Raw genomic sequence first — 22240 nt, forward strand, 5'->3', positions numbered from 1 at the left:
GAAAATGCCTGACTCATGGCAGAATCAAATCAAATCAACCTTTATTTATATAGCACTTTTACAAAAACACATGTCACTCAAAGTGCTGTGCATAAAATACAATAAAATTGGAAAAACAAGATGACAAGACAAACAGTGCCGACAACCCCCCCCCCCCCCCAAACACACAGAGACACACACCATAATAAAAGAGTGATAAAATGATGGAATGTAGAGACCTGGCGTCCTCCTGAAGTGGGGAAACGATATTTTGGGGACATGTCCACATCAGTCACCCCCCACCTAAGTTCACGGAAAACACTACCACAGAAAACCCCCAGATCAAAAGATCAAAAGAGTCAGACCCGGGGGATCCCATTGCAGCGACCCCTTTCACTGAGAAGGGTCAGTCACCGATGTGGAGGATCCCTCAGAGGAAAACACTGGATTTACAAATAAAATGTAAAAGAAATAAAATTAAAATTGAATATATTTAAAACATGAACAAGAAACAAATAATTACATAAACCTTAATAGACATATAAAATGGTTAGTGTGACTAAAAAATTAAAAATAAATTAATAAATAAATGTATGTACATACACACATAAAACTAATAAAAAGAGAAAATAAATAATTTAAATATCAAATAAGAACAGAAGAAACTGCAGAACAGAAGAAACTGCCTTAACCCACTAAATACCGGTACTTAAGCATTGATTAGTTTTACAGAGAAAGACACTCATAATTTCATACTGAACTAAGTTCAAAATGGTATAACCCCATCCTATATTGAAGATCTCATGGTGCCTTACCAATTAAACAGAACATTTCGCTCACAAAAATGCAGGACAAGCCCCTGTCTTATGGAATAAGGTCCCAGCTCGTGTAAGAGAGGCCGACACAGTTTGTAGGTTCAAAGTTAGGCTTATGAGATTCTTCCTTGGACAGGCTTATTGCTAGACTAGCTAATAATCAGAGAATATTTCACTTACTATTAACATATTTGAATTTAACTTAATAACAATGACAATTACTTGTTAGTTGGCTGCTAGAAGTTTGAAGTTTGGGAAAGTATGGTGCACTGGGGTACTATCCTCTACTCTCATCTACTTCTCCTCTCCTCCTCTCCTTCTCTCGTCTATTCTTGATCATTCATTTATTTATCATTTAGTTCTCCATGCCTCTGTTGGGTGTTGTGTGATTCATGTATTGTCCCTCGTTCCCACTCCCCCCCAGGACAGTGGGAGTGATTCCAGATTTCAGTTGCCGTGGACCTCAACTCTGGCTCGTCTGTGCTCCTTTACCTGACCATGTACCTCGTCTCTGCTCCTGCTCCTACGCTTGGCTGTATAACTTGCGTCTGGCTTGTCTCGCGCCCCCAGCCGGCCTCCAACTTCATCTGGAAGAAGCCCATCGGCTGGACTATTTAAACATGTAGTTGTACTGTTAGATAAGCTAATATTTCTAATCGTGCTGGTACATCGCTTGTCCTGGGGTAGGATCCCTCATGTGGACACCCCTGAGGTTTTGTGTTTTTTTTCCCTCCGGAATTCAGGAATCCAGATTTTTTTTAGGAGTTTTTTTTACTGCGAAGGAGGGTCTAAGGGCAGGGATGCCCAGTTCAGTTTAGTCTGTTTAGTTAGTTTAGTTTAGAATTTACCTATCTAATAGTTTGACTTTCATGATCCTTTTGATTTTATGTCCACTATACAATTTCTGGTATGAGGCCCCTGAGATGACTATTATTGTAATATTGGGCTATTCATCTTCTTTCTTCATTCATCTTCTTTTACCGTTTATTCCCTTTCGGGGTCACGGGGTTGCCGGAGCCTATCCCGGCCACTTGGGCGTAGGCAGGGGATGCCCTGGACAGGTCGCCAGTCTGTCGCAGGGTAGAATATCCTCAATCACACATCCATTCACTCTCACATTCACACCTATGGACAATTTAGAGTTGCCAATCAACCTATGAAGCATGTTTTTGGACGGTGGGAGGAAGCCAGAGATCCCGGAGAAAACCCACGCATGCACGGGGAGAACATGCAAACTCCACACAGAAAGGTCCCCCGTTGATGTTGTGTTTTTCATGTCCCCCAGCCAGGACTTGAACCGGGGGCCTTCTTGCTGTGAGGCAAGAGTGCTAACCACTGCGGTGGCGCATATAATAATAAAATTGATTTGAATTGATGATGGCTCCAAAAAAAACAACCAATTTGATACAAAAAATTAACTTAAATGTAAGTTGATTAAATCTCATTTTTTCCCCCACAAACCCCTCCCCTAAATTTCCAAATTAGACCAAACAAATCAGTGAAAGTTGATTCACGGTGGTGAAGGAACATGTTGAAAGGTGAAAAAAGACAATTTAGATTAGATGGGATGTTAGGGATAGACTCTAACAACAGCTATGTAAAGGGAGTCTATAAAAGTTATGGATGAAATGACAACATTCACATAAGGCAGTGGCTCAGTGTTTTTCTCACTCAAAAGCCATTGCTTATTAAGCGATCGAAAGGACAACACAAGTAATGAATTTCTACATTGTGTTTCCTCATGAAGTGCTCCCGTTATTACTGATTTTCTTTGGGCGACTTAAGGTTTAATTTGAAGGGCAACACCGGAAGTTCATTTTACACTCTGAACTTGACGTTTGGCTCCGGCTTCACCGCTTCCTGCTGCATCCGCCGAGCTACATCGCCCGAGCCTAGATCATATACCTAAACTACATGTCAGATGATGCGCTGAGGGTGGCTTTTAGCAAAGACCACCCGCTATGCAGTTCTGGGGCTCAGTTGGAGTTTCTCAGCTGTCAGGTTTATAGGATAAACTAAGCTCCTACCAGGAAGCGGAGGAAAAAAAAAAAAAAGAACTGAAAGCAGACAGACAGGAGGCCACGGTTCCCCCTCACACACGCATACTCATCACCACGGTCTTGATGGTGATGTATGCAAGGAAACCAGCAAGAGTCAGCGATGGGTAAATCGATCACTAGCCTTAAAACCAGATAATGTGTTTGGAAGTGGAACGCGAATGTTTTATCGAAAAGGCCGGCTGTTTCCTCGTAGCAGCTAGCATGCTAGTTAGCTTAGGTTCCGGGTTGTAGCTAACGTTAACAGAACGTTAGCTAACGCCAAAGTGATAAATATCACCTTTAGGTGGTGGATTATTTTGATTAAATGCACACTTACAATATTATTTCTCTCTCAAACTTCTGCTAAAAGTGTTGGCTAATAGCTATACGTAGTGCTAACCGTGCTAACTTAACTCACTTCTGCTAAAGAAGGGGAAATCGAAATGCACAACTGTTAAATTATATTGAATTAATTTTCTCTGTATCTCCACAGGTTCAACGACAGAAGGGATTCACAATCCTATCAGGTATAAATCCTACCTGCCATATTATTAAGCTTGACTGGCGTCCAGCGCCCTCCCATTAAAAATACATTCAAGTCAATGTTATTTAAAATAAGTCTTAACGTGAAATGAACTATAATGAAACTTTAACTGGGCCATCCTTAGCAAATACATTGGTCTACCTTGAATCTTTATTTATTTGCCTTTATGAAACCACAACTCATATGGAGTTGTTTATTATTTTACTTGAACTATGTTTTAATCCCTGGAAGACCAAAGTGATCTCAACAAATGCTTTCTTTCTAGGCCCTCAAATCCCGGCCAAAGAGCCAGTCTATCCAAAAATGATCTCATCACACAGGTTTTTTCTTGATCTACTGTATTTACACTTTACTGAACTTGAAATTACTGTAGCCCAGAGTAAAGAAACATGTACATCTTATCAAAAGACAGGTCAACTCAAGGATCCATAAGTCTGTTTGAAGTAATCATATGTACAACATGAAACACAGGTGATGAAAAATGAAATTCCTCCTTACCGGGTATCGCGTTAGAGCTGCTCTGCTGAGGAATTTTTGTTTTATTTTTATTGAAGAGTATTTTCTAGAAAGGCAAAATGATGACTGACTGCTCTAGTGAAATTCCTTCCGTGGATTTTCAGTTATGCTGTGGAACTAGATCTGGGGATCACTGCCCAAAAAACCCCCAGATTCCAGTCAGTCAGTTTGGATTCAGAACTTAAAAACAATACATCTTTGCACGTATAAAGCCATGGCTCAGCTAAACCCTGTACGACGAAAACGATCTCAACACATCTTTTGTGTTATCCTTTCTAGGCCCATAAATCCCAGCCAAAGAGTCAGTCCGGTAGCCTGTACCGCTATGACAAGGTGCGGGACGGCTTATCGGATCCCATCCCTCCTTATAAGGTACTGCGACGGTCGGATGAAAGTCCCGTTAGTAGACATGGCGACAATGCCGGACATAGCAAGGCCCGAGTCTCCCACAGTGTTCGAGGAAAGAATGGTAAGTTTGGACGAGGTAATTTTATTACTATCAGAATAAAAATCCAATTTTTGCCTTTACATGAAATGGATTTTCGTCTACTTCGAGGTTTCTGTAAAAACTTTGAAAAAAATGAAACAGAATATATGGTACTTACTAGCATTAGTACTTGGTCTTATTGCCTGAAAACAACAAAGACAGTTCACAACACTTACAAAAAATAAAAATTCAAGTAACTGAATACTATATTTCCTTTCCTTTAACAGGAAAATAATCTCTATCACATATCTTCATCACTTTTTCTTAATTAGGCTTATTACCCTTTTGTTATAGCTTTATATTACATTGCATGAAATATTTGGTCCTTGCTCGAATTTTATTTTGATATTTTAGAGCTTTTTATGTCTTAATACTCATATTTTTTTATAAAATGTTCATCTCAATTGTCTTTAACATAATACAGCAGGCATTTTTACTTTTTTTATTTTTAGGTATGACTAGAAAAAACATGTTTTTTTTTTAATGTTTGATATGTTTCTAGATAGAACTGCAGCAATATGCCAAGTAATTAAAAAAAAATTACAATCTCTGCTAATTATTTCAAACTAGAAATCTTAAATATCTGACATGCGTTTCAGTAACAAAAAAATCTATCAAAATTCCTTTTTTGGGCAAATTACAAAAATCCAATATTGTTTATAAGGTAACTTGCATTCCATTACCTCTACATCCAAACAATGTTATCAGATAAAGGTTTTTATAACCCACTTATTATTATTATTAATAAAATACATTAACACATGTGCCAGAATGGATAAAGCCATAACTGACCTATATTTACAACCATTCGTCATGACCAAAATGAGCTTCCCCCGTAGGGTGGCTTGGTGCTCCTTTAGGGATGAGGTGAGGAGCTCGGTCACCCGTAGAGAGCCGCTGCTCCTCTGCGTGAGGTCAAAGGTGGCTAAGGCATCTGGTTCAGATGCCCCCTCCCTGTGGAGGTGCTCTGCATGTCCCAATGGGCAGAGGTCCTGGGGAAGACCCAGGACACGCTGGAAACACTGTCTCTCGGTTGGCCTGGGAACGTCTCAGGGGTCGCTCCCAGAGGAGCTGGAGGAAGTGGTCAGGGAGAGAGGGAAGTCTGGGTGTCTTTGTTAGGACTGCTGTCCCCGCGGCCTGGATAGATGATGGATGGATGGATAGATAATGTATATTCACTAATAGCAAAGTCCTGTCTTTTTATATAATAAAAAATAGCTGATTCTTTTTGATGAACAGAATCTTTTCTGCTTTATTAGAGTGAAGTCTACTTCCTTTGTCATCAAGGGCATGAGATGCAACAACAGTCTCGTTGTTGATGCTCCTGCAGGGAGCGTAGATATTTCTGTGGTATTTTAGATCAGGATAGAGGACTTGGTTGTTTCTCCAAGAGGGTCCAAGAGGACCCTTATTTTTAGGCATAGGTTAAACAGTTGAGCTCGTCACCTTCCAGGTCAAAATTAAACTCCTACTTGGAGTATTCTCTTGCAGGACAGTAAAGGCTCATGCATTTAGCTGTGCTCCTCGTTCTTCATGCGGGTGCACTTCAACTGTGACAGTGTGGGATTTTTGATCACCCAGATGAAGCAGCAGGATCGCGGTGTTGCCGCCGAACACAAAATCCTCCGGCGGGTGGCTGCGTCGCGCACTCCAGAACGCACGCAGCTTGTAATGGAAACGAATACAATGGAAATTACATTACATTTAGTTACATGTATAAGTTATATCTGGCCCTTTGAGGACAACCACTATGCTGATGTGAAATTAGTTTGACACCCCTGGTTTAGACACTAAATTCTCGAGGGCCGCCATAGGTTATATTGCCTATACCATATGAAGCTACCGGCAGGCAAACTTGCAATTAAAATATAACTAACTCCAACTGTTTTAATTACGCTATTGTCTTTTATGCCCGTGTTTGTGTGTATTTAATTTAACATTATCTGTAAACATTACAAGTACTGAAAAATGGAAAGCAGTTAATTAAAATCAGACACACACAAAAAAATTCCCCCCATAATATGTATAATGGACTGTCCGTCCCTTGCGTAGGATGTGGGCTATTTCCCCCAGAAGCCCTTGAAGTTTGATCACAGGACTCGCCGAAAAAGTAAATTATTAGCAAAGATGAATGTGTTTATTATAGTTCAAATCACGCACCATATGCAGAACGTGCAGTGACGAGTCATCACCGCGGTGATCATCTCATCACCGCGGTGATGCGGTTATCATCACAGCCCTAGCTTCAACCAACTGAATCTTTTCTCCCATTCATTGTTTTATCTCTATTTCCAAGTAATGATCCTGAAATCATAGATTAAGTACAGTTGCGAGGAAGAGGAGTGGGTCTGAGTTGATGGCAGACTCCGAGTTGGCCGACTCCAAGGATACTTTTTGTCGTAGTTTCCATTCGGTGATCCGTTTCAGTTTCTGTGCCTAATAGATGCTTTAGTGTAAAATCAGGACAATAACATCTGACTCTAATGCATTTGACGATCTTTTTACTTATCTCCTCAAAGGGGACGAGAAAAGAGAGAGAGAAGACTCTCCTTTCATATTGCAGGATGTTCAAGTTCAAGCCTAGGTGTGCTTTTGCACCAGGAGGCTTTCCATTTTGTAATAAGCAGCATCACGCTGTGTCCTCACATCTTGCTTGAATTATTTAAATGGTTTCAGAATGAAATATGAGATTCCCAGCTGAGATTGTTTAAAGTGGCCAACAATCCTTCTACAAATGACTGGCGTGTCATTTACACTGTGCTGAGTCAGCATTCCCTCATTGACAATTAAATGTAGTGTGTGAACCATGCACTCTGTTGCTTTTAGCTGGCTTTTTTTCTATTGCTTTTGCTATATTTCTTGCATTGTCACTGACTGGCGTCCACTTTAGACCGTTCAATGGTTGAGGCTGTGCCCCCCCCCCCCCCCCCCCCCCCACACACACACACACACATTATATTCTGCATCGATCCATGTTAGATTAAACATAGGGCCGATGCTGACGCCTGAACGCCATATGACTGTGGGAAAGCTAAACTTTGTAGATTAGGGGTTCTCAAAGTGCGGTCCGGGGGCCAATGGCGGCCCACGGGAAAATTTTATGTAGCCCTCAAAAAAAGAGAGCCAGAGTAGGTTCCTTTGAGGAAAAACGTGTTGGCGAGGAGAAAAGGCGCCTTCAAGCCAAGTAGACAAATGGTTACTTTGTCGTACCTCATGGTCAGGATATAGTCATGTGCCTTATTTGCAAGCAGGTAAATGCAATGCTCAAAGAATTAAACATAAATCGTCACTATGTTACAAATCATAAAAACTATGACAAATTTACCGGTGAGGAGCGTAACAATAAGCTCCAACAACTACAACGAGGCTATGCTGCACAGCAGATGTTTACAAAAATGTCTAAATCCAGTGAAGCTGTGACAAAGGCTAGCTACGTTGTGGTTTTGGAAATAGCCCGGCGTAGCAAGCCCTTAAGTGACGGGGAGTTTGTAAAAACAACGTATACTGAAAGTAGCTGACATTGTTTGTCCAGAGCAAAAGAAAAAGTTTCAAGAAATAAGTCTATCAAATGATACAATTACTAGACGAGTAGAAGATCTGGGCAGCAACCTCTGACTGCAACTGGGAAAACATCTGGAGGGCCTGGTTAACTGTACAAATGACACTTGGTCATTGAAAGTTATGATAAACAACTTTTTCTGTTAATACATTTTTTTTTCACCAGAATTGGCCCCCAGTCTAACGTGGAGTTCTTAGTTTGGCCCTCTGCTACAAAAACGTTGAGAACCCCTGTTAGATATAAACTTGCAAACGTGAGTCGCCATGACTGCGGTAAAAAGAGGTAACCCAAAAATAGGAAAGGAATACACTAAGTAGATAATCACTAGAAAGTAGGAAAAGCCTCAGTACATGCAGCAAGTAATTTTTACTTAACAAGAAATTTTATAGGATGATGCCCAAATCTAGAAACTAGGAGTTCCACACAAGCGTTCAAAAAGTGTAAAACAAGCTAAAAAAAAAGCTGTTAAATAGAATTACTTCAAAAGAAATGTTATATAACCCATTAAGTATTTTTTTCCTAGGTCTAAACAAATGGGTTGTATTTTTTAGTTTTTTTCTACCTAATTGTTGTGACAAAATACTAGTGTAATAATCTAAAATGAGTCATTTCAGAACAAAACATGAGCAAAATGAGAATGTGATCCTAAGAAGTTCTTATAAAATCTAAAACTAGCAGTTAATCTTAGCACTTAAATCTAAAGAGTGTGAGACAACAGTAAACCCTGATCTGTTGTCTGTTTGACATTTTCTTTACTTTATTGAACAGTATACCAAATCATCATCGTCACCACATCATCAATTAGCAGATAATCAGAATTACTTTTCCAAAAATAGAATCAATTACAGTATATAAAAAATAACAGGAACATAATTAGCAAAAAGGATGTTTGCTAGTAATAAATAAATTGCTAAAAAAGAAAAAAATTCTCAGGGGAGGGAAATCTTAATCTAACAAAAAAGCACATATTGTTCCAGTGCTACATGCTTTGGATGTACTCATCTTTTTATCATATTCATAAAATTGAAACATTTCTATCATAAATCCAGTAAATTTTAGAGTTTTCTTTTTTTTTACTCTGCATTTATGTATGTAAAATTTAGATTGGAAAAGTGACAAGTTAATACTATTTTTTGCCTTTTTATCATCAGATTTTCAATATGAAAGAATTTGTTTGAAATTTCTCATATTACTGTTTAATTTGATGTTTTAGAGACAATCTCTCCTTACAAGGCGCTTTTTTTCCCCTTCCATAGGGAAAGGGTCCAATCACGCAGCACTGTGACTGTGACCCCACCCACCTATAACAACTACTGCCGCTTTTCCGCGTCAGCCTTCATGAAAGGGCGATTCAAATTAAAGTGCACCGTTGGGAATTCTCTAGTGCTGCAAGATACAGTGAACAAGATTTAAAGTTAATATTACAGTGGATCGCCACTCCAAAAAATGAATAACGTCGCTGTCCAATTGTGGAAAATGTATGACTATAATTAGCATTCTGGGGAAAAAGTTAAAACATTTATTTTGACATGCAGTTAAAGAGCCCCATCACAGAATTAAGTTACTCAGGCCCCTTCTCATATCGTAACTAAAGATTAATGAGCCAAAATATGCTTTTTTCCCCCCCATGTTAATGGTTGTGAAGTTTTTAGAAATATTGATGGTATTTTGTTCTGACGTATCCAATCCTATGGCTGTAGGTATAACATCCATAATTTAGAGCTAGGCGATATAGCCAAAAAATAAAATCTCTATTTTTTCAATACGAAATCGATTTTTCCTTCCCTGCTTTTACTGTCTTTAACAAAAATGACAAATGATGGAATATATTTAGGACAGATTTACTAAACGGGAACAGATTGACAGAAAAAAAACATTTTTTCTTACTCTTCCTCCAGGTGATTTTGTTTTTACATGGAATCATAACAAAAACATGATCGTGTTCTGGATTCTTGCCATTGACAGTAAAGAAGCAGCGCTCTCACGAGGGCTTTAGCTCAACGCCGGCTCTGTAATGTTACAGAAGGTACTTCTAATAAAGTTCCATTCAAAGTACCTCTTATTTTATTTACAAAATACAGTTTTTCTGAATTCATTTTGTTGCATTTATCCACCACATATCAAAGTCGACTCCGTGAAAATATAGTCCACCTTTAAACCGGTTCGTGATCACATGTAGGCGACACACGGAACAGCCCGTTAGCGTAGCCTGATAGCACCGTAGCATCATTGTCTAACGACACCGCTGACTCTAAATCAACACATTTTATAAAACTTTCTGTAAGTCCAACAGGATTATCCTCTAGTTCTGTCTGGAAAATTCTCGTATGTTCTGCTGTTTTAGCAGCTTAAACTGAAGCTACACAAAAGCAATTGGCAGAATTTCCTTTTTCTTACCTGCTTCATTGAGTCACAACCAGTTTTTTACTCCCTAACAACGGAAGCGCGAGAGAGCATAAAGCTGGGAAAATAAAATCTAGATTTTTCCCCAAAATAAATCGTCTTTGCTGTGGACTTTACCTCTGGCTCGTCTCGTGCTTCCAGCCATACTCCAACTCCATCTGGATGAAGCCTGCTGGACTATTTAAACATGTAGTTGTAGAGTTAGATAAGCTAATTCTTCTCAAAATAGTTCTGGTACACCGCCTGTTCGTCCTGGGGGAGGACCCCTCAGCTTTTCAGAATGCTTCAAAAACTCTTTGCACTTGCACCACCTCTTAATATTTCAGCACACGCAATTTACAAATTCCTATTCCTTTATCTGTCTCTGACACAGAAAAATATTTCCAGCTCACAGATGTGGTTTCGATTGCCTCACATCCTGTTTCAGGCCAAGTGTTTTGAGGTTAAATACTGAAAAGATGCCTTTCAGGCAATTTCAGCTGAATTGCTTCGGTGCATCCGTACTCTTATCAGTGGTGTCTTTCTTGGTTATCTCACAAAAAGCCTCGGTTGGCTAAGACGGCCATCTAACAGTGTTTCTAAACCTTAAATTTACCATTTTTTTTAGTGATTGTTCTTGACCTGTTTTGGTACCAATTGATTTTGTCTTCAACTTTCCTCATGATGTCACATCCAGAGGATGCAGCCCAACAGGCTTCAAGCTTCCTATTTTCACTTTAACGCTTTTGTCAATTTCTAGCTTTATTCCTTGTCGATTTTTCTTCTGTTAACAGAGGGCTATCAACCATTTTATCCATTTTCCTATGAATACCTTATTCAGTATCCTTTCCTGCCATCAAAGTTGTTGCCATATTTTTTTTAAGATCTTCCCTCTTCATTTTCAGCTGGGACTTTGTAATAGATGATGATGACGACGTTTTATGACGTGATTTATTAAGCGAAAGGTTTTCTTGCAGGCACCAGCGGCTCGCCTCAGGAGGCTTCCCACAACAACAGCGCCCAGCATGGCGCTGACCCTCATGCTGCTCAGAGCAAGCCTGCAGACAGGGTGAGACGATGGCTGATACTTACATCACTTGAGTTCTTCAGATTTTTGGAGGAGCATACTGTTTTTGGTTACTCTGTCGACTTTTATGCAGATCTGTCACTCACAGTCCCACATTCAGGCCGTTGTTGTTCCCAAACTGTGCAGCTCTGAAAGATCAGCTTAAAAAATGTGATGTTGTAGCTGCTTCATACTGATAACTGCTTTTATAATTGTCCGATTCAATTTGATCGGCTCAAGTGTGTTCATATGCAGGAGAACTGGTAACTAAAAGAAAGGTTTGGTTTAGGACCCTGCATTGGCTTTCTTGTCTCAGTGTGCAGTTTACAAATCTTCATTTATCAGGTAGAATTTTTCACCCATAATGCATCAGTCAGTTTTGCATATAGTGCTTGCTCTATCGCATTTTTTTCTCCTTTAACTTTAATAAAATTGTACAAACTATCATCTACACAGCTGTAGCACAAACTTGCTTTTTGCTAGATCGGTTTTTCTTTCAGGATGTGGTTTGAATGACATCAAATAATTACTGTGAGATCTTTTCTTTCTCCCTGTAATTCTCAATGTTTCATTCTATGGCCAAACTTCTGTTCCTTATCACAATTAACCCTGGTTTTAATAAATCCTGGGATCACTGCCAAAAATCCTAATTCCGTTGAGTTTGGTTTCATAATCGATTTGGCACAGTTTCATCTAATATTGATCCAATTATTAAAAATGTTCAACAAATTTTATTGGGTTCTATAAAACACTAAATCCTTTTTTCCTGACAAACAGAAACACAGAATCGAAGAGTTAAAGAAATCCGTCTCTTTTTTTCCTCTTCACTTCCATCAAACTCTGCTTTTTCTTACCTGCAGCAAGTTCATTGAGTTACAACCAGTTCTTTTTTTTTTTTTTTTTTTTGGTAAGCATAACATAGAATAGGAATTTATCAGTTTAAGGCAACTTTAAAACCAAGTCCAACAAAAACTGGGTTTTTGGTGTTTTTCATTTGTTCTTCTGGCATTTTTCCGATGATAGAGGACATTTAAAAAGAAAATTAGGATTAAAATTGAATTTGTATGTCCTTATTTAAATCGTTGTGAATAAGGCGCCGACGTAGAAAATTTGCTGGGCGGTCATTAAGCTCCGTGCTGCAGGCTGATGCATCCATTTGCAGACAAATCGATCCAGGTACGTCTTTTATTTCTTCATCTGAGCTACCAGGAAGTCCCATTGAGATACGATCTGTTTTTCAAAGGAGACCTGAGACCTATGAAAAAATACAGTTAAAACAATAAATAGAAAAGACAATACAGTTAAAATGAACAGTAGTGAAAAGGTTAAAACATGAGATATACAGTCATGTCAAGAGTGAGGTGCATATTTCTTTTAAAAGCTCAAAAAGCTTTCCTTTAAAGGAACCACAGTCCCACCCAAAATCTTTAATGAACTCCTGCTACTCTGCAGAAACTATGCCCTTGAAAAGTGATTTTAACTAAAAACGACAATCATAATTAAAAGACCCCTGGCGACGCCTTTTAAAATACATTTAAAGATGGTCAGATTTAAAGATGTTTTTCTAATATGAAGATGGTAGTTTCATTAAAAAAAAAAATCCAATCAGTGCAAAAGAACTGTATTTCACTAATATCTTTAATTGTTTCTTCTGTCTCAACACCAGGACCCAGCAGACGACTGGACCGAACACATTAGCTCTTCTGGGAAAAAGTACTACTACAACTGTAGGACTGAGGTCTCCCAGTGGGAGAAGCCCAAGGACCTGCTGGAGAGGTAAGCTGCTCCTCAGATAGATGCCCTGCTATAATTAAAACAAGAAACAAACCAAAAAAAAACAGGAGGCTGCAAGCAGCTCTTCATCTCTTTTACTTCATCGCATGTATTTATTTACTTCTGCTTTAGGGAACAACGTCAGAAAGACACGACCAAGATGGCAACGAACAGTTTCCCGAAAGACATGGATTACCGACAAGAGGCCTTGCAGGACAAAGCTGCATCCAGTAAGTCTGACCCGGAGAAATGAGCCGCGCACCTTTGTTTACTCGTCTTTTTCAAAGCGACGTTTTTATTCCACAGAGCCGACGGCAGGAGAACAGTCTACCCCCTCAAGCTCCAGCCACTCCTCCTCCTCCTCTTCCTCTTCTGCTCAGAGCCTAAACTCTGCTGCTGCTTTAGGTTCTGCCCCCTCCAACACCTCATCATCATCATCCTCCTCTTCCTCGTCCGCTTCGGGCCAGGCTTCTGCATCCGTGTTGTCGTCTGCGCTGCTCCAGGACCCGGCGCTGCTGCATCAGCTTCTGCCGGCGCTGCAGGCGACGCTGCAGATGAACAACGGCAGCATGGACGTGGCCAAACTCAACGAGGGTGAGGATGGGAGAGGAGTTTGTGCCTCTACAGCTTTCTGTAAAGTCTTTCCTATAAGTAAGGACAGATCAGAAGTCCTCTAACAAGCCAGCAGACGGAGAAGGTTGCACATTTCAGAATCTTGCTGATTCAAAAAAAAATCCTTTTTATCTAAAAAAAAAAAGACATTTTTTTGTAAAAAATGTGAGTTTAAATTGATAGCAAATATAGTTTTTCAAAGGTGTTAAAGTGCTGCAAAGTTTGTTTAAAGACGTGCAGACACGCTTCGGTGGTCAGAGATGATGATAGAAAAGCGAATGCTGCAGCTTCTAACCTCAAACACTTCAACAGTCACCTGGAGAGGAATTTCCTTCTGTTCTGTTAGAACGCGCTTGCCTTTAACCTTCCACTTCCTCCTTCTGATTTCCGGTTTCATCACACATGAAATATAAACTTATAAAAAAAAAAGTCGGCTCCATTGGCGGCTAGCCCGCGTTTCCTGACGGATGGCGTTTGTGCTTTTCTCCTCCTGACTAACATGAGTGTGTCTCCATGCCCTCCCTGCAGTCTTGACAGCTGCTGTCACTCAAGCTTCCCTGCGGTCTGTGCTTCATAAGCTCCTCGCTGCTGGACCTGCTTTCAACGTCACTGCTCTGCTCGCCGCCGCTCAGCAGACCAATCAAGGTACAGCGTCGTCTGGCACTTGCTGCACTTCAGATCTTTTTTTTTTATAGATATTATCCTAAATTTCTTTTCTTGTTCTCACTTTAAGTATCAAAATTACAATCCAGAGAGTTTTCAAGTCTCATCAGACTCGATTTCTTTGTTTTGTTGCCCGTGGTAACGCCTTTTCTGGGGTTTTGTGTAGTTGAGATGAGTTAAACTACAAACCAGCAGCTTCCATGTGATGGCTTGAGTCTGCAAAATCATGAACATCTGTTTCTTTTGCTTTCAGCTCAGCATTCGAGTCCATCCCCGGTCTCTTTGGCGACCGACTCGTCATCACCGCGGCCGTACCTTTCACCCCGGAATGGCGTACCCCAGAACACCCAGAAGCCCCCTCTGGGCATGCACGCTGCCAGCATCACATCCACACAAACCAGGGTGAGTGGGAGGGACAAAGGTGCGCTTCTTGCTGCTCATAAATCCCCTTTTTTTTGTCGTTTGTATTGTTATGTCTGCTCTACCTCAGGATGCTTTATCTCTGTGGTTTTTCCACAGCTGCTTTGTTTGGACTCACATTTTTCTCCTCTCTCTGGCCTCTGTTCTCTCTTTTAGGGCAGTATGTCTTCAGGAAAACAAGGAGCAGCTCCCTTTTCCCAGACAACAGAAAAGCGTCCTGAAGACCCCAGAACTCTGCAGCAGAGAAGGTAGCTTCACAGAAATGAAGTCAGCACGCCATAAAAGTTTTCCGTCTTTGTAGAAAAGACAGGAGATCACTTTTTGAACCTTTAAGCAGAACGTATAAAAGTTTCTCATTCCAGCAGCCAGGAGCTTCTGTGCACAGGATCTAGTGTATCGAGTGGCTCACTGCCTCTCGCAGCATCCAGCAGCCACACTCAACTCGAGGCTCCGGGCTCCTTCACTCCCTCCCTGGCTGCTCATTTTGATGACAACCTCATCAAACATATCCAAGGGTGGCCTTCAGAGAACACTGAAAAGCAGGTACAATCCACCTCTTTTATTTATTTTTTATGTTGAGTAGTAGGGGTGCAACTGATCACGGCTCCAAACAAATGTGCCTTCACACCAAATTTGCATCCACCATTTTTTTATTTTTTATTTTTTAAAGTCGCTGTCTAAAAGCTGAATGTACGTTCACACCGGTTTCATGATTCAGCCGGTGTTGGGAGCGACAGTGAGGGGATTCTGAAGCTTTTTGCTTGGTTTTATCTCCAGGCACTGATGTTAATCTTTTAATAGATCATTTTAACAGATACTGTGTGTCCATTCTAGACGACATCTGTCCTATTAAAACTAAACTAGCCCCTGTTGTAAAGGCATCCCCTTGGCTAAATGACAGTATTCGTCACCTTGAGCGGCCGTGCAGAAAAGCCGAACGTCTTTGGAAAAAAAACCACCTACCTGTACATTTGGTTCATTTGAAGGACCTTCTAGTCTCTTTTAACAGTGCTGTCAGGGATGCGAGGTCAGTTTACATCGCTAATCTTATCTCTAAAAGTAGCGTTAACACCAAGGTGTTATTTGATACCATTAATAACATTGTCACGCCCATTCTACCTGCCGCTCCCATTCGTTCGAACAATGATTGTGATAGGTTTTTATCGAAAAAGTCCGATCAGTCAAAGGTTCTCTGCGTCCTGCAGCTGGGGCTGTTTTGGTCCCTAGCCCAGCACGGTCTGTAATTTTAGAGAAGTTTCTACCTATCTCTTTATCTGAGCCAGTCAGCTTAGTTAGTAAAATGAAGACATCCTCCTGCTCTCTTGATGTGTTGCCCACATCTCTCTTTAAGGAGGTTTTCCAGTCCATTGGCCCCTGCGTCCTGACAATAATAAACTCATCCCTGGTGTCTGGACAAGTCCCTGACTACTTCAAGAAAGCCGTCATTCGTCCTCTTCTCAAAAAACCTGAGCTTGATCCGTCCTTTCTCAGCAGCTACAGACCCATCACCCAACCTTCCATTTATTTCTAAAATTTTAGAAAAAGTTGTTGCCACACAGCTCACGGCTGCTTTGGAGAGTCACGGGATCCCCCATTCAGTTTCACTCAGGTTTTCGTAAAGCTCACTCTACGGAGACAGCCCTTCTTAGAGTCACAAACGACATCCTGATGGAAAGTGATACAGGACATTGCTCTGTGCTATTGCTGCTGGACCTGACAGCAGCCTTTGAAACTATTGACCATCACGTCCTGCTAGATAGACTGAAGCACTGGGTCGGGATATCAGGATCCGCCTTAAATTGGTTCCCCTCATACCTGTCAGGAAGGTCATTTTATGTAGGTCTTTCCAAATTCAAATCTTCTTCAGCATCACTTACCTGTGGTGTACCACAAGGGTCTGTCCTGGGACAATTAATGTTTAACTTATATCTGCTGCCTTTACAGCATATTTTAAGTTCTTTGAAGGATCTTTCTTACTACTTTCACGCTGATGATTTTCAGTTATATGTGTCTTTTAAACCACAGGATGTTTTTAAAATACAGACTCTACTCAAGTGTCTGGACTCTGTCAGGAGCTGGATGAGTGACAACTTTCTTCAACTAAATGAATCTAAAACCGAAGTGCGCTCCGGACAAATGCCTGCCTCAGATAGTCGAGAGCTTTTATTAAACCCTCTGTGAGGAACCTCGGTGTTATTTTAGATCCTGTATTATCTCTCAACTGTCATATTAACTCACTTGTTCGCTCTTGTTTCTATCAGTTGAAGAATAATGCTAAACTGAGTCCTATTCTGTCACGCTCAGAAACGGAGACGATCATCCATGCTTTTATTTCAACACGCCTCGACTATTGCAGCTCCATTTTCACACGTTTAAAGGAAAAATCTCTGGAACGGCTTCAAGTTGTCCAGAACGCTGCTGCTAGGCTCTTAACAAAATCCTCTAAGTATTGCCATGTCACCCCCTTGCTGAACCAGCTTCATTGGCTCCCCATCCGTTACCGAGTGCATTTTAAAATCCTGGTACTAACATACAGAGCTTTGAAAAGCCAAGCACCGGTTTACCTAACAAACCTCCTACAGCCTTACACTCCCAACAGTTCCCTGAGATCTTGTGACCGAGGTCTGCTGGTTATTCCAAGAACTCTGTTGAAAACAAAAGGTGACAGAGCCTTCACAGCGGTTGCTCCATCTCTCTGGAATTCCTTCCCCCTTAGCCTCAGATCTGTGGACTCAGTACTTTTAAAAAGCAGCTTAAAACGTATCTTTTTAAAATGGCGTTCTCTTAACTTTGTCTTATTTCTATATGTGTATTGTATCACGTGTTTCTTGCCTTTATGTTTACTGTAAAACACTTTGTGATTCTATATCTTGAAAGGTGCTATACAAATAAAGCTTATTATTATTATTATTATTATACTCCTGCAGTTTGTGGGAGGAGCTACCGTTAAAGGTTTTTCTTGATTTCATTATGAAAGACAGGGAAGATGTTGAGAGATGAGGTTCACCTTTACAAAGGCGTGCTAATCTGGGTTCATGAGGTCATTCAGACTCTCTCAGTACGCGAAGGATGTGAGAGGACGTTTGTAAGGCGATGTTCAAAACCATTCTCCCCCAAACTTTCCACCAGGCGGCTCGGCTGCGCGAGGACTTCTATAACATGGGCAGCCTGTACATGTCTGAAATCTGCACAGAGATGAAAAACCTGCGCTCCCTGGTCAGAGTGTGTGAAATTCAGGCCACGCTGAGGGAACAGAGGTGAGACCACAGCTACAACCCTGCCCCCCCCCCTGCGAGCTGCTGCTGACATGTATTTAAACCATCTGCTTTTCCTTGTCCTTACAGGATCCTGTTTCTGAGGCAGCAAATCAAAGAACTGGACAAACTGAAGAATCAGAACTCCTATATGGTTTGAGGACCTAAGAAGAGAAGGTTTTGCATGGTCGGAGGAAATCAATAAGCAGAAGAAGAATAAACACGGACAGCAGGCTGCTGCAGAGCATTTATTCTCTTTGCTTTGGCCACCAACAAGTCTTTTTTTCTTTTTCTTTTTGTCTACTTGTTTTTAATCCCCCCCCCCCCCCCCATCCACCACATTAACCGCCTTTTCTGAAAAAAGGCCAGCCTGACAGTACATCTACTGTCACCAGGCGTACACAGAGGACCTGAGGCTCTTTACAAACGGCACCTTCTGAATCCACAACGCTCGGATTCTGTCTAATATATTGACTCAAGTTGTTTTCAGGTGTGTTTTTGTGTGTAGTGGTGAGAAAGAGATTCAGTATGACCTAAAATCCATCTTATAATCTGTGTGGACGTTCTTTGAAGGGGGGGGTGGGGAGTAGGACATGCTTGTTTACTCGCAGAACTTTTGATATATCTGTCATGCATAGAAATGTCTGGAGTCATTGCGGTGATGCATCAGTTACTTTGCATTTTACTTGTAAATTGTTTTGCCATCCAATAGTTTTCAAGCCTGCTTTGTTTTTGTTTTTTCACATAAAAGAAAAGAAAAAAATCAAAAGAAACAAAGAGACTTCAAATCTTTAGTTTTTACTTTAATGAGAACTTTTTTTTTTTTTTCCTGTTCCAGTGATACAAATTCACTTCAAGTTGTGTTAGTGCACTACAGAATTTTTCACGCCTTTTTCGGGCCCGCCAGTTTGGGATTTGACTCTGCTTTTTGTGCGCCAATGTTTTTGTTTTTTTTGCTTGCCCACTAGCTTTTTGTGAAATTATTAGAAATATTACATTCCTTTTACTAACTTTTCTTCAAAAAAAATTAAGTTATTGTCAAATGTAAATCAGATTAGTTTTTTTTTTTTTTTAACAGAAGGAATCACTCCTCTGCCCCTCTAGTATTTCTGCATCTGACTTCAGCCACAATTGGTTGTCAACTTTTCCCCCAGAATCCAGTTTAACTACAGTTGTACACTCCAGCTTATATCAGATTTTTTGTCTCTTCTTTTTGAACCTTTGAATAGTTTCCATCAGATCAGAGGTGCACTCTTCTTTTAGGGAAGGGAGGGGAGAGGGATCAGGGTTTGGAGGCTTTGTATTCCATAAAATATGTGAATAAATGCTATAACACAGCTGCCGCCTTTTATTATGCTTTTCGTCTCTTACTTGGTATCTACACTCTGTTGCCGTTTTTGCAGATTTTTTTGTAATTTTGTAATTTGTAATTTTCTATTTTAAGATTTTTTTTCAAAATAACACTTCTTTTTGTGGCCACAAGATGGAGACAGTGGGCAACATTTCTGAAAGCTGCCATGCTGCTTTCACCTGCTGTAATTCCATGCATTTAAAACTGAAATTAATTTAAGACAATGTGTTGGTTTATAATGAACCAAAGTTTGCGAGTTAATGCTTTTCATTAACCCTTGTGCTATCCTATGACCCCCACCCTTACATTGACGTGTTCTTCCTACCATGACAAAGGTGGATAAAGGTGGAAAGATTTCATGTAATCCATGGACACCAATGAAGATCACAAATCATTGAAGAAAAAAGGTTCAGAGCACTGTCTAGTGGGTCTAGATGACCCAACTCCCAATGTTAATGTGCCTAGGATAGCACAAGGGCTAAACAGTAGAGTTCCAGATTCCTGCTGGTGTCCATTTCAGTGGCTAGATTTGGTGTGACCACTGGAACATCGATACTGTTGAGACTCAATGTGCTTAGAATTCTTAAGCACATGAAATATAATAACTGTGAACTATTGAGCAAGTTTGCTTTTTTTTTTCTTATCATGGCTACAGCTTGTCCTTTTTGGCACATTGCGTGTAGATTAAGATGCTCAAAGCTGGAATTACACATTTTTACATAATACCTTCAGACTATTTTGTACAATTACCCATCAGAGTGCCTCAGTCTCTGGCACTTGGATGCTTTCAGAAGTTTTTATGGAAATTTATTCAGCTGCAATCGTGTTTTCTTTTCTTTTTTTTTAAAGCCCCTTCAACTTTTTTTTTTTCAAAGAAACTTTCCATCTAAAATGGTTTCCAACATTTTCATACATCATCTATAACTTCTGTTCTGTTTCTTTTAGTAAACTGGAGCTGTGCTTCTCTATGCCCTCATATAATCTTTTGCAGATTAAATTTCCTTTTTTTCCCCCTCAGATCACTTGACCTACCAAATCAAAGATTATTAGTGTTAAGTCTAAAATGACTTCAGACTTGTGCTCATCTGCAGTAATGAGATGCCAGATCTGAGTATCGATTAAAAAAAAGAAACATTTCCAGATTTTAAGCATCACATTTGTTTTTCTATACCAAAAGTTTTTTTTAAATGCTTGCTTATGTTCATTTAGTCCTGGCACAACAAATAGAGGCTTCAGTTGTGGCTTTTTCTGCATGCTGCATCAGCTGTAATGTGGCGGTGCTGCAGCATTTGTTCTCATAGAGTTTGCCATCTAAGGCTTTGAAACACTTTAGTCACAAACTTAGTAATCATGATTAAAACCTTTTCCCTCAGTTTGTGTGTCTCAGAATCAGCCTGTGCCTTTTGCTCTCAGCTGATTTCTCTCTCTCTCTCAAAGCTGTTTCAGTAAAAACGGATATTCCATAACTTCAGAAATTCTGTTTAAAGTAAGATTATTAATTACGATAGACTGGATTGGACTGGATAAATGGACTGTCAGTCTTTGACCCCACTATGACCCCGACTATGGTTCTATGTGAGCGTGCAGAGAGGTGGTGAATTTACTTTTTTACTTACCAATCTCTTCCAAATTATCCCAACAAATGAGCTGTAGTCAGCTCTGACCACTTTTTCTCTACACCTGTCTTGTCATGTAATAAAGTTGGATGCAACAGTTAGTTAATGTCATTTAGTTTTACTATTTTCATTATTAAACCGTGGACTGAAGACCTGTTCAAAACAAAGGTTATACAGATCTCCTGCTGACAAATCTCTTTAGAGCTGCCTTTGACATACAATTATCACTGGAGGTGTAATTAGGAGGTTTTGATCCGTGAGAAGTCAGTCCAATGAAGAAGAGTAAAAGCCAAAACAGTGATGTAAATACAACAAAAAAAGCACGTTTTGTGAGAGTTTTTGAAAAATTTAACCATTTCTCAGAAAACAAAATGAATGTGTAATAATATGCTGAACCATACAAACAAGATTCAAATCTTTGTGGCTTTAACTGAAGAAATGACATGATGTGGAGGAGAAATTATGCCAAATAAACCCCTCGAACCAATCAGAAGCTCATACGTCCTAACTCCATGCCAGCAGTAGGTTTTCAGATGAGATGGGATGGTCTTCACATGATGTTTGGGTTGATTCCTTTAATTTAAAATCCATTTTTTTTAAACCTGCTCAATCCCTTTTGGAGTCAGGGATTGCTGGAGCCTATATCACCTACTTTTGGGTTTAGGTGGGCTCTGCCCTGGATGCAGGGCCACACAACCACACACAAACATTCACACCTAGGGGCAATTCAGAGTAACCAATCGATGGAGCATTTTTTGGACTGTGGGAGGGAAAAAATAAACACCTGTAAACTCCACACAGAAAAGACCCAGGTGGAATTTGAACCCCAGCCCTCTTCCTGTAAGGTAGGAGTGTAAACCACTACACCCCCATGCAGCCTTAAAACCTCAGCTCATTCAAAATATATTTTCTGACTTATAGAAGACATTTAGAAACCTCATTAGGAGCAAGGAAAAGTTCTTTATTGAGACATTTTTTTCTATCCTAACATGCAAAACTCACTTATTGATCCTCTACAGACACAAAACAATCCTTTAAATTTGCACCAACAAATTAAAAAAGTATTACCACAGTAGTTGAGCAGCTTGATGGCAGAAAAGATTTAAAATGCAGAAAATTTGTGTTGGAGGCACATTTTCTGTCTGCAGACATTAGTTTAAACTT

The 22240-nt window shown here is 40.1% G+C and overlaps 1 protein-coding gene across 4 annotated transcripts; it reads left to right on the top strand.

Annotated features, from left to right (window-relative positions):
- Positions 1 to 2613: 2613 nt before the first annotated feature.
- Positions 2614 to 19447, top strand: LOC101169236 (WW domain-containing adapter protein with coiled-coil-like). 4 transcript variants are annotated; one of them, XM_011486425.3, is made up of 14 exons: positions 2615 to 2958; positions 3327 to 3360; positions 3643 to 3697; positions 4173 to 4362; positions 11299 to 11390; positions 13054 to 13163; positions 13293 to 13390; positions 13467 to 13754; positions 14301 to 14417; positions 14689 to 14837; positions 15012 to 15103; positions 15218 to 15398; positions 17985 to 18112; positions 18200 to 19447. In XM_011486425.3, the coding sequence occupies exons 1-14, from the start codon at positions 2928 to 2930 to the stop codon at positions 18267 to 18269; spliced, it is 1635 nt and encodes a 544-aa protein (XP_011484727.1). In that variant the 5' UTR covers positions 2615 to 2927; the 3' UTR covers positions 18270 to 19447. The 4 variants fall into 4 exon arrangements, with proteins under 4 accessions (XP_020566541.1, XP_011484727.1, XP_011484728.1 ...); XM_011486426.3 differs by having other exon boundaries at positions 15221 to 15398; XM_020710882.2 differs by lacking the exon at positions 14301 to 14417 and having other exon boundaries at positions 2614 to 2958.
- Positions 19448 to 22240: the final 2793 nt, after the last annotated feature.

The sequence above is a fragment of the Oryzias latipes genome, chromosome 17 (genome assembly GCF_002234675.1).
Source record: "Oryzias latipes chromosome 17, ASM223467v1".
In the NCBI taxonomy this organism is placed as follows: domain Eukaryota; kingdom Metazoa; phylum Chordata; class Actinopteri; order Beloniformes; family Adrianichthyidae; genus Oryzias; species Oryzias latipes.